This window comes from Thermobia domestica, chromosome 10 (genome assembly GCF_964235325.1).
Source record: "Thermobia domestica chromosome 10, izTheDome1.hap1.1, whole genome shotgun sequence".
Lineage (NCBI taxonomy): Eukaryota > Metazoa > Arthropoda > Insecta > Zygentoma > Lepismatidae > Thermobia > Thermobia domestica.
Window position 1 is genome coordinate 83,365,572 of NC_137463.1, and position 12,866 is coordinate 83,378,437.

At 32.3% G+C, this 12,866-nt stretch overlaps 1 protein-coding gene across 2 annotated transcripts in view; it reads right to left on the reverse strand.

Moving 5' to 3' along the window:
- The window catches only part of LOC145662516 (scavenger receptor class B member 1-like), a 159,192-nt gene that overhangs the window by 11,892 nt on the left and 134,434 nt on the right, over nucleotides 1-12,866 (reverse strand). For both annotated transcript variants that reach the window (XM_081728169.1, XM_081728168.1), the window contains 2 exons: nucleotides 12,076-12,194; nucleotides 7,245-7,373 (listed from right to left, as the gene is read on the reverse strand). In XM_081728169.1, coding sequence (XP_081584295.1) covers nucleotides 7,245-7,373; nucleotides 12,076-12,194 — 248 coding nt within the window. The remainder of the gene's footprint in view (nucleotides 1-7,244; nucleotides 7,374-12,075; nucleotides 12,195-12,866) is intronic.

Consider the following 12,866-nt stretch of genomic DNA (forward strand, 5'->3'; position numbering starts at 1 on the left):
CACTGAAACAGCTGTCACCAGTCAAAATATTGCCGAAACTATCATTAATAGAGTATACAAAAGGACCATAAGGGAAAATCTTACCTATAAATATCCTCTTCACACATAACATGGATTTTCTAGCTAAAACAGAGAGTATGTGGCTTCTACTCAAACATCCTGAATATGGAGGAAACATAACCACAATATGCAACAAAACCAATATCACAACACTGACAACATACATTAGAGCACTAAACTGCAAATTTACTGTCAAACTGCTTAGCTCAATATTCTACGAAGAATACTTTCGGGAAGGACATAACCACAAAATGGAATGGTCTAGGTTCTAATCAATTTTACCTCGTAAAATAAATAAATAAATAAATAACAACAAAACTCTCAACCATCAAGTTTATTTCAAGTGAGTTTTGAGATCATCGGCTGGTCATAAGACTTATGGATAGCGAGCTACATTTTTCACCTAGCAAGAACCTAAAACTTTTAAACCTTTTCAAATAAACACCTACCCTATAAAAATCAATTTCCCTTTCATATTCCGCACAATACTTCTTTCACAAAACACACACACACACACAAACAAAACTAACACTGGGCTAAAGTAGCTAATACAAGTTACAACGTCATGTTCTCTATATTACCGTATATAGAGTAAATTGACAGCGATGACGATAACGATGACATCTAAAAACATTTCTTCCTTCCATTCAAATATATGATGGGAAATCAGAAGATTTTTTTTAAAGTATTATCTAGTGTAAATACATTATTTCTGAACGGCTAAGCCCTTTTCACCTAACTAATTCCGTATATACGTACTATTTCTTATCCTTCTAAAATTTACAAAAAAAAAAAAAAAAAAAAAAAAAGCCTGCGTATTGAGTAGGGAATTCGAATAACAGTAATAATATTTGTAAACTTCTGGAACTATTTATTTTTTAAGCATGGCTTTCAGTCACATTGAATCCTTTTAGACATATTCCCGTTACAATTGACCCTTATGGTACCAAGATGGAGCTCCTCAAACGCATAGCTAATTGGACTGCAAACAATTGCGTTTTGTTTTCTTTCTGCATGAAAAAAAAAATTGTCAGAAGGAATGTAGAGAACTGTATTTTATTTTATTTGTTTCTATACGGCTTGTGGCTTATTTTAGCTTAAAACTAGAAGGAGTTGAAGAAGCCCTAGCCATGTCGTCTAAATATTTTAACTAACAACGAAGATATCACTGCTGTTTATTATTATTTTTTAAATTTTTAATTTAAATTAAATTACAATATTATTTATTTATTTTGTCCCTCCAACGAAGAAGCACTGAATAAAAGGAAAAGCGGCCTTTAAAATAGATTAACTGACTAGGTATTGTACGATAAAGAGAAAAAGAAACCTACAGCCAATCAGCATTCTACACACTCGCTGTTCTCAGTGATAATATAAAATTTTTCGAAAGTAATCCTAACTCGCATCCAAAGGATAAGAACAGACGCCAGAAGTTTCTATTATCAATTGGTAAGGAGTTGCTAACAGAATATGTCACAATAAGACCCATACCAGGATTGCACAAGTAATACTCTCCTCGCTGGAAGATCCGAAGTGTTTCAGACCGGACCTTAAGCTATTTCAACAATAATTCTAGTGGTAGGTGTTACATATTATATTGCAAAGGATGGTCAAGTTAAAGGAAAAGTATAACAGATTGAAAAAAAAATGCACACGAAATGTGATTACAAAGCAACCTTTCTGTACAAAACACAGTACACAAAGAATAACAAAACACAATTGAGTTTCATTTATTTGGCTTATGAGCAGTGGTGCTATTTAGCCGGTTCGCAATGGTTTGCTAGAAATTCTTACAGGTATAGGCTTAAACATATGCGTTTATTTCTTAATCTCAAATTCTCAGATATCAAGAATGAGGACTGAATCATATGAGAGTAGTGGTGAGATTATTTATATCTGAAACGCATACATACTATTATCAACAATTGCCAATCTATTGCTTGATTATGATCCCCACAATAATTTTTGACATCCATCTATCTTGAATAATTTGTTTCCAAGATATTTATAGTGCTACCTAATTTCACCACACCACTTTGTGTTAAGATGCTGTATAGTATCTACTTGTCATTTGTGATATTCAATAAAAATTTTGCTTTTGTCTGCCTTGTATGATTTGTTTCCTACGAGTTATCTCTCTCTCTCTCTCTCTCTCTCACACACCCACACACACACACACACATATATATATATATATATATATATAGATAGATAGATAGATATAGATAGATAGATAGATATAGATATAGATATAGATATAGATATAGATATAGATATAGATATAGATATAGATAGATAGATAGATAGTGTATGTATATATACAGAACCGGTTGTTAAAAAATTAGAATAACACCACTAGTTATGAGATCTGATCCTGTAACTTTCTTATTTACCCAGTATTGTAATATTTATCTTATCTAATTTTCTCAACGAATGAACTTGAAGAACGAATATTCTATGGCCAAAATGTTAAAATCTTAAGTAAATTAAATAGCATGTTAAAATCTTTGTGAAATCAAAGCACTTCATTAAATGTCTCGCAGTAGAAGAGAACAGGATTGGTTGCCGAAATAGTACCTCAATTAGAATTCCCAGAGCACATAAAACGTTAGTGGTTGTTAAAAATATCATTTGTTTCGTCTAACTAATGAAACACATTAAAATCGCTACTTAAAAATAGGTTTTCTTTTACGGGCACAACATGCATTCCCAGTATCCACCCTCCGCTCCATCCTTCCATTCAGTATGATAAGTTATGGAAAACATCTTGGCACCACACGGGTTAATCAGTAGAAGCTGAATTTATTACTAATATCTGAATTCCTACTCTGATAGTGTTCTCACTCGTTAAAGTTGCAAATGCAAAGACACAACGGAATTTATTTTATCATAAGTACCTTATACAGTAGCGTACCCAGGAATTTATTTCGGGGGGGGTTCAAACTAAATATGAAGCTATTTTATATTAAAATTGCTAAAATTGCCCCTAAAATTAGGCTAAATTTTTAAAAAGTCGAAATTTCGGGGGGGGGTCCGGACCCCCGTGTCCCCCCCCTTCCGTACGTCCCTGACCTTATATACAATTCAGAAATTCTAGGAACATTTCTCGTTACACACTACATTATTAACACTGAAACAGAAAATATTTGTTTCCCAATAATTGTTGCTAATGTAAGTTACTGGAAATAGTTTTAAATTTAAGCTATCGTAGAATTCTAATAAATGAATGGAAAACTGAGATAGTATTTCAATGATGTACCTATGTAAAATCTATCAAAATTCAAATGTTAGACTCTAAATTTATTATAGAAACTTACTCATTAATTATTTTGTGTGAACTAAGGAATGTTGCTCTATTCTCTCTTAGAGCAACACTTGGTCATTCTTTTTTGCAACCAAAGAAATATGTTGATATCAAAGTATATCAAGGAAGATATCAATATAATTATATTAATAATAATTGCAAAAATACTAGATCTTTCTAAAAAAAAAAAAAAATAACGGGACTGGTGCTGGAAGTACGCTTTATTTGCACAAACTTACAAACTAAAGGTGATCCTCTTCAACATATTCTTCTCCACTTTCTATACATGTTTGTATACGAAGCTTCCATTCTTGGAAGCAGTTGTGAAAATCTTCAGGTGTCACCGTATTGAATACCGCTGTCATTTTCTGGTTCACTTCTTCCACAGTTTGAAAATGAGTTCCCTTGAGGGCAGATTTCACTTTTGGAAAAATAAAAAATCGCACAATGCCAAGTTCGGCAAATAAGGTGGGTATTCCATCACTGGAATCTTCTTAGCTGCCAGCAACTGTTTAACGGTCAAAGCAGTTTGCGAAGGAGCATCGTTGTGATCCACAATCCATTAATTGATTTTCTACAAGAAGGATCTTTTCTTTCTCACATGTTCTCGCAGCTTCACCAAAACATGTTGCTAATACTCCTTATTCACTGTACCCATTGACTAATCGTACCCATTCAATGAGAAGCAGGCTATTGATATCAAAAACCACATTGAACATGACCTTCATTTTTGATTTGCTCCTGCATGCCTTTTGCATTCGCGACGATAAGGAAGTGCATTGATTGCCTTTTCGTTTCAGGATCATACTGAAAAGTCCACGTCTTCTCACCAGTGACGATTTTTGTTAACAAGTTTGGTTTTGCTTCCAACAGTTCCGTTATGTCACTGCACACATGTCTCTGGAAGCCCTTCTGCTCCTGTGTGAGCTTTTTGGTAATATTTTCGCGGAAGCTTTGTACATATTCAAATGGTCGAGCAGAATTGTGCAGACAGACTCTTATAGATGCCCATCGTGTCTGCGACCATTCGAATGCTAAATCTGCGACCTTTTCGGACAATGTTAACCACTATTGCCAAGTTTTCTTCTGTTATTGCTGTGAAAGGACGAACATATCTTTTATAATTATCAACGTTCTCGCGTTCCTCACTGAAGAGTTTGTACATCACTCAAACACTTGCGTACGTGACATCACCATATGCATTTTGCAACAGTTTCACACACTCACTCGGTGATTTCTTCGCTTTTACAAGGAATTTCAAGTTAATTTGCAATTTGCAATTTGCGCTTCTCAATTTTCACATTTGCTATGCCGGAAGAATAGCTTCTCAATTTTCACAATTGCACAGATCTCTCTTCAAGCACTGCTCACAAACTAAACTCGACTGGGAGTGGCAACGCATGTATATCATTCTCTCCTCAAAAGTTCAAAGTTCTTCTGCGTTCATGCGCTCTCCATTGCTCTACGTGTACTACTGACAGGATTCCCAGTTCTTTTATTTTTTTAGTCAAGCCTCACACGTTATTATTCTTAATAGCCAACCTAGGCAGGTTTCAATGTATAAAGATTACAATAATAATAATAATAATAATAATAATAATAATAATAATAATAATAATAATAATAATAATAATAATAATAATAATAATAATAATAATAATAAAAGAAATTTTAATTTTTAGAAAGCCCATTCAAATAAATAAAGTTATTATTTCTTCTCCATATTTCTAAATTTTACATTTCTTCTTTCTGTTAGTGAATTATCAGATTCTGTTATTGAATCAATTGTGCTATGTGTGATTCCATATCATTTTAGATTTTATTCTAGTGTGTAAAAATACGAGAACAAGTTTTCTTAACTGTTTGTCATTTGTGTCTTCATTATTTTGGTGTGGATAAAACCCATACGCATACAGACTATTCATTACATTCCGTGTTGCAAACTGTGTTGCAAAACCGTGTTGCAAACCGTGTTGCAAACTGTGTTGCATATTCCCACACAGTTTCAATTTCTGGCAAGAATAAAAGATGATGTTTTACAACATATCTCTTAGCACTTTGGAAAGTGCTATTACTTTTTTTAATTTTAAACTTTATATTACTTTCATAATGCTATGACTGTGTTTCTTTAAATTTACAACATAGCGTTTTAGTACTAGCTAAATACTATTACTAAAATTTTAAATTTTGCAACTTAACGTTTTAGTACTTTAAAAATGTTCTTTTTTTAAAAAAAATATTACAATATAAGTTTCTAATATTTCCAAAATGCTATATTTAAAAATTAACGATGTAACTACAATGTAACTTGATACTTAAGTAAATGCTACTTTTTAAAATGAACGTTGCTTGCAGAATGTTATCAATTCTTTGTAAATAAATATTTCACAAAAGCGTATGACGTCACAATTAACTTATAAATGCATTGGATATCTCAAAAATGTTTAGATTTTAGCATTTCATAAGTATTTTTAAAAATCTATGTTACAATATTTTAATATTATACTCTACGCACAAACAGAACTTTTTTCTTTAAGGTTAAGACCTCCAGTTGATGTTAAGGAAAGAGCAAGTCAACCTTATTGTGGCTCCTGCTAAAAATGCAACTGGCTAACCTTTTATAATACTGGTCACATTTGTGCCATTGCATGGCGCTAATGTCCTTTTCACAGTTCATAGTTGTTATGTTAGTAAGAAACATTGGTTTGTAATTCAACCATACCACTCGTTTTTCTAGTATTTTAGAATATATATATATATATATATATATATATATATATATATATATATATACTGCAAACATTCAACAAACTGCCTTAAGAAGAGTATATATTATACTTTAATTTATTCTGCATTTTAAGGCGTATTCTTAGATCTTAGTATATCAGAAGCGAATACATAACCGTGAAATTTCAGAACTATGACATGTAATCCTGAATATATTTCTTACCCAAAAATCAGCTAATAAACAAACAAAACATTGTACACTTTTCAACTATTTATTTTCAACTATATTTATTTTCTACGCAAGTATAGTTATACCTTATAATTTCGTGCAGCGGGTAAAGCAAAATGGGCAAACATGTACTTCTTGTGTTCTAATCTATATCATCTCGCACATCGCTATTATTTACTAATTCTTAGTTAGATCAAATCAAATACAGAATTTGAGAAACATATACAGGGTGTCTACTGAAATTCCAAAATGAAATTTCGTGACTTTTTCGTGACCTTTTCTTTACCAAATCATAAAATTTCGTAACATTTTCAAGAGCAACTTTGGGTGAGAATTAGGCTGAATTTTCATGCACGCGATAGAAGCGTGCTTTTCTTCCGATTTTGTAGCGTCTAAAGCTGACCATAGACATTTTGGTGGTGAGTTTTGACGTTTTACAAAACAAGATTTTCCAGTAGGTGCTTATATTTGTACAGAAAAAAATTCATGACCCAAAAACTAAATTTCTTGACTTTCATGATCGTTTTGTGATTTCGTGACTTTTTCATGACCTTCGTGACTTTCGTGTCCGATAGACACCCTGATATAGCATATGCACTTCAAAAAGAAGTTGTGTGTACCAGGAATATGCACCCTTCAAAAATACTTAACCGAGACCGAAAAGAATGTTGTGGATTATTGTACTAGAGACTGCATAAGAAACTAATCCTTCGTTTCCCGAATATGATAAGGGACAACTTCAATCAAGATGCTCAACATCAAAACTTCTAGGCTTAATCAATGGCATCCAGACAACTATCTCGTATACCACACAGACAAAACATAATTTACTTTTTAGAACTAACTATTTATTTGTGCCGGAAATAACATTCAACATATGAATAAAAAAGTATCTTTTATATTTTTGTTGCGTTGTTAGCTTACCTCCTCAATCCACATAATGGGTAAAATGGTATCCTTCTTAAACGCTTGTATTTGTTTAACTCCATCGACTTGTCTTGCAACAACATTCAATTGCAATCGAAATTTGGCTGCCAGAGGGATTCCAAATTTCTGAAAATAGATAAATTTGAAATATAAATTAAAAAAGTTGAAAATTGAAATAAATTCCATACTTAAAATTGCTGTAATGGCAGTAAAACTATTCACTAATTGTGGAAAATTTTTCACACACTGACTTGAACTTGGCACTGGACTTTGCTAATAGCACATAGATTCCAAATCATATAAATGTACAGATAAAATTCGAAATTATGACTGCAAGATTTTTTTTAAAAAAAGAATACGTTATTATTAAAGTATTTTTCCTTCCATAGTAAGAGTAAGTAATATTTCAGTGTATGTTTCAATTTTAATTAGATCGAAAGTTATCAAGCATTAGAGTACTACTTATTTTAACACACTTAAAAATATACACAAATAAACAAAATTCTGAACAGAAATCGAGAGGATGCAACATCTTTCTAAGTGTTTGTTATTTATTTTAATACTCTGTTGCTCAGATCTCCTTCAGTGTCTAAAGATTAGACTCTCCAAAGGACAATAATCATACCATCATTAAATAAAAGTTCAATGTTGTATGCATACACACAATTGGTTCTCTTTAACTTAATTTATGTTTTCTTTTCTTTATTTTTTTTTTCAAGAAAATCATTAACCATTTAGAGATGAGTATTTTTAATCGGTAAATAAATAATTTTTGGCACTTATGCACTCTAAATGGATAGAAAGGTTAATACTGATGAAAAGGTTTTTGTTTAATAAGCGGATTGGTGTTGTTCACAGTGTTGCCGGCATTCAGAAGTCAAGTAGTGCAATGCCCACATTATGATTTTAAAGTGTCATAGCAGAGAAAATAGAACACTTTAGTTGTACACTTTCGTACAATAGTAACCAATGGAATGTGGATGACACAATAATAATAATTTTCACCGTTTATAAATTTCTACCATGAAAATATTAACATTTGATGAGCATTTCGTCAGACCGTCATCAATGATTACTGAGCAGAAGTAACTGTCTTAAAGGACGTTTGTAAATTAAACAATAATATAATCACGAAGAGATGCAACGACAAACCAATATTGTAGCTGTTATTTAAACAATTGTCGTAATTATGGGTATTTGCAGAGTTATTTATAATTTAGTACATGACTAGTGCGAATTTGCTTTATTTTTTATCTTAAAATCTTATTTATCTTCCGCACTGACATTATATTCTCACAACCCCCAATAAGAAAAAGTATTCATTATCAGGGACTAACCCAGGATTTTTTTTTTCGATTAGGACCTACCATGCAAAATAAGCACGCAAAATACATTCAATTTATTGCATTTGTGTCTAAAAGGGTTTTTTTTTTTTTTTTTTTTTAATAAGAAGTTCCAACCCCTCAGGTCCCATCTCATGGGTATATCACTATTATTATTATTGTTATGTTCACGTCTGAACTCAGAATGCAAGTTCAATTAATAGCTACCTTGCTTAGACGCTAATATTTTATTAGTATAACGTAGACAACTATTATTATTATTATTATTATTATTATTATTATTATTATTATTAATAATAATAATAATAATAATAATAATAATAATAATAATAATAATAATAATAATATGAAAAGGGCCATGAAGCTTCAGTTTTCTGGCCTTTATTCGTCTTAAGTCGAGCCGAACCATCCCTTCTTATGTGTTAACAGAAACTGATGAAATCTCTAGTCATAGTCCTTACTGAAATGCCAAGAACGAACCGGATTAGGATTAGGAATTAGGTTTCTGGGCTTTCGGCATCTAAAACCATGTTAGCCCGTCAAGAATGAGGGATTAACATCCCTCGGCGATCACACTATCCGAGGAAGGGAAGGAAAGAAGGGGCCTGGGACCTATATGTTAGGTACTATCCCGGCATTTACCTGCGTGAATGAGGAAAACCCAGGAAATATCTCACTCAGGATGGCTGTCCTCAAAACTTTTATACTTTTTCAACCGAGTATCCCCACTGGGAATCGAATCCGGGACCTCTCACATACAAGAACGAACGGTATCATTGTTTGTATTATTGTTAAATTTTACGGAGTCCTAAAATTGTACTTTATTTTCAATTGTAAACTGTTTGTGTTCATAACTTGTGCACCGCGTGTCTATTTGTTACATTATTTTTAAATTACACGGGCGCTAATAACCATATACAAATTCTAAAAGTACTGGAAAGAAAAGGCAATATTTATTTAATTGTCATTTTCTCATCATTGCATTAAAGCAGTGATCACCAAACCGTCAATCGCGAGCTACTAGTAACTCGCAGGGACATTTTCGGTAGATCGCGTTAACGTTCCATTTGGCTAACCTTGATTAGTGTTGTCATTTGTTTGTTGCAAGTTTAAGATTAAAAAGAAAATGATAGTTCTTTTGGTTGATAGTTCACAGTAGGATTTTAAAAATGCTACGCCAGCTCAGAAGCTTTATAAGTTTGGTAATCACTGCATTAAGGATATAAAATAGACTGTCAAAAGCTAGATGCAGAATGTCTCTTGCTACATATACATATATCGCATCTCACATCATTAGCAAGCCCCTGTTTGGTGTACAGAATCTGGGTTTCAATTCTAGGTGAATTAGCATTCCCATTTGAACTGTAGATTCCGTTCTACGTAACTACACTGCTCACAAAGGACATAAATAGAAAAATATATTACATTTAGTTCGTTTTGGGAAATAAACTACTACTAATTATAATAACAACAAAAGCAATAAACAATGATGATACATAGTAATAGATGTGAAAAAAGCACTTCCATTATTTAAAGAAATATTACAGCATTAAATGAAGACAAAGAACTTGCTAGTGCTACAGTATATGTTACCCCACCTCATAACGATGTTGATAGGTGGAAGATAGTGCAGACGAAGATGAAGGAGGAACAGTGAACAATCTAATAGGACATCAACTTAGGTCAGAAGCTGAAGTTATGTAATTGTTCACTCTTCTAACATTGAAAATCGTTTTACTTCTCAAGAATGCAATACTAAAAATATAATTCTCAAGAATGATGCGAAAAATCAATTAAGTGATCAGTCTAATCCTTCCCTATAGTGATACATCACAACCAGTTATGGGAAAGTCTCTAAACCTATTGCGGAATGAAAGAAGAAATTTCTCGTGTTTTCATTAGACTTCTACATTATTTCTTCAGATCTACTTCATTAGTTTTAGCAGTCTGAAATCGTAACGTTGAAATGTGTCTATTACGGTTTATTCACATTACTATACCACTTCCTATATTTGAAGCGTTATATATATATATTCTGTGTATGAAATATATTTTGGGGATAGATATCAGTAAATGGTCGTTCGCTTTATGGTGTTGTTTGTGTACAGTTAGAGTTAAACAAATGCTATTGTTCTCATTTGTTCTTGATATTCAGCTTATATAACAATTAACGTGAAGATTTGGAAGAAATACTACTGCACAAGTAAGTTCCTGGTATTCCAGTTTTGGAACAAATATTACTGTACCCATTCGGTCTTGGAGTTCCAATTTTGTAACTGGCATTTTGACAAGGAACTTAATTGAATTTGAAATTTATCATTTAAATAGGTTCTTATAATCAAGAAAAATACAAATTTTCGAAAAGCTTTGAAATTTGAAAAATTTTGGTCGAAAAGGGGTATTAAAGTAGATTTATTCTGTGCCGAAATCTCACCCAGTACTGTCAAACTTCTAGATGTTAGTGAAAGTCAATAGAGTGTAAGAGCCACGTTGTCGGATTTCATTTCCTTTCGTGTTCCAAGTATAACGCGAAATGTTTCTTTCGTGAAACACAGATGGGAGAACGAAGTAAACACTTCAAACCAAGAAAGTGAAAGAATAAACACTGGTTTAGCTTAACTTGTATATGGAGAAACAATCTAACAATAAAATAATGAACCACTGTAAGTAGAATCATGCGTTTCTCCCGTAATTACTTAGAAACGATATTCTTTTTTTTTTTTAAACATACATCAACATTCTATTAACAAAGACATTTTTGAATGCAAATAATATTTCTCCCAAACATCGAATATTAAAACAACCTTGTGTAATTTTAATTGGATAGTGTTAAAAAAAAAAAAGCACGCCTCAAACATGAAGAGGTTTGAGCCAGACAGTAATCGTATGCTTGTCATTTTAATCATGTTACTTATTTAATTTACATAACAATCTCCAGAAATTTCTCTTCTACCAGAATATATATATATATATATATATATATATATATATATATATATATATATATATACTTCCGTTGAACAAGGTTACTTTCAAAATCTAAAATAAATAAATACTTCCACATTATTAGTGTTTAATAATTTTAAAAAATCGAGACAGGTAACAATCAATAGATCGCATTGAGCTGAATAAAATGATATGTGTTCGTGTAAACTCTCATGCGTAGTTTTCGAGAAAATTGAGAAAAACAAAATGTTTTGTAAATCTAAAAATTGATATTGGACCACAGCCACGCCACATGGTACGATGAACCTAATAATAAGCTGTGTTCTCATTAAGCTTTTCAATATGCTACTGGCAAGACGACAGGCAGTACACTGAACGATGAACGAGACACAGTTCAAAATTCTAATTAACTCTACACTGTTAAGTAGCACATTGTATCTTCATTTTTTTTATCTTCTAACAGTAGAACACATACTCCCAAATGTGACGTGCATACTACTTATAAGACACCAACTAATTAAGAAAATATGTTTAAATACCTGTTGAATATCAACATAGAACTCGTGCTCATCTTTACTAGGATGAAGACCATCTATTGTTTCCAATGCAAGAGGATCTGCTTGGTAATAATGAGGAAATGACACAACCAGCGGCGCACCTGTAATAAAGTTTTAAAAAACTGCTTTTAAGTAAATTGTTAGTAACGAGACTAACGAATCATCTATATAATGTAGGTATGTACAAACAATTCCTATACCAACACTCTAGCCGCGTTGGAATACCACTTTTCGTGAGATCCTCGAAATCAGGTAGTACCGGATCTGGTCACAGGAAATATGGGTGATCGTTCATTCTCACCAGGTGGCATTGTGGCATACATCCATCGTCGTGAGGACAATTGCGGAACTACTTGAAAGAAAGAAATAGCGATCGTCGGTCTAGAAAGCCAGAATTAACGGTGAGGGCAGCCGATGTGCTGACCACACACCACATCAAAACATGAGCTGACTTGTGAACCCTGGTATCCTAAAAGCTGTTGCGCCAGTTTTTTTTTTTTTTTTTTTTTTTTTTTTTTTTTTTTTTTTTTTTTTTTTTTTAAGTCAGTAGTTTCTATTCGTGTTTCATGAGATTATAGGCCCTATGTTATATGGCTTCCGTAAAAGAATATACACATAACTGTATTTTCTTTCCCCTCTCTGAGCTAAGCTAAGTTTTGGCCTACTTCTGTAAGGGTACTAACAAGAAAATTTTCAGAAGTGGTACAAGTTGTAATTATTTAGCAACTAACTTTTGTTGGAAAAATATTTTATTATAAAAAGCTTCTTCAATT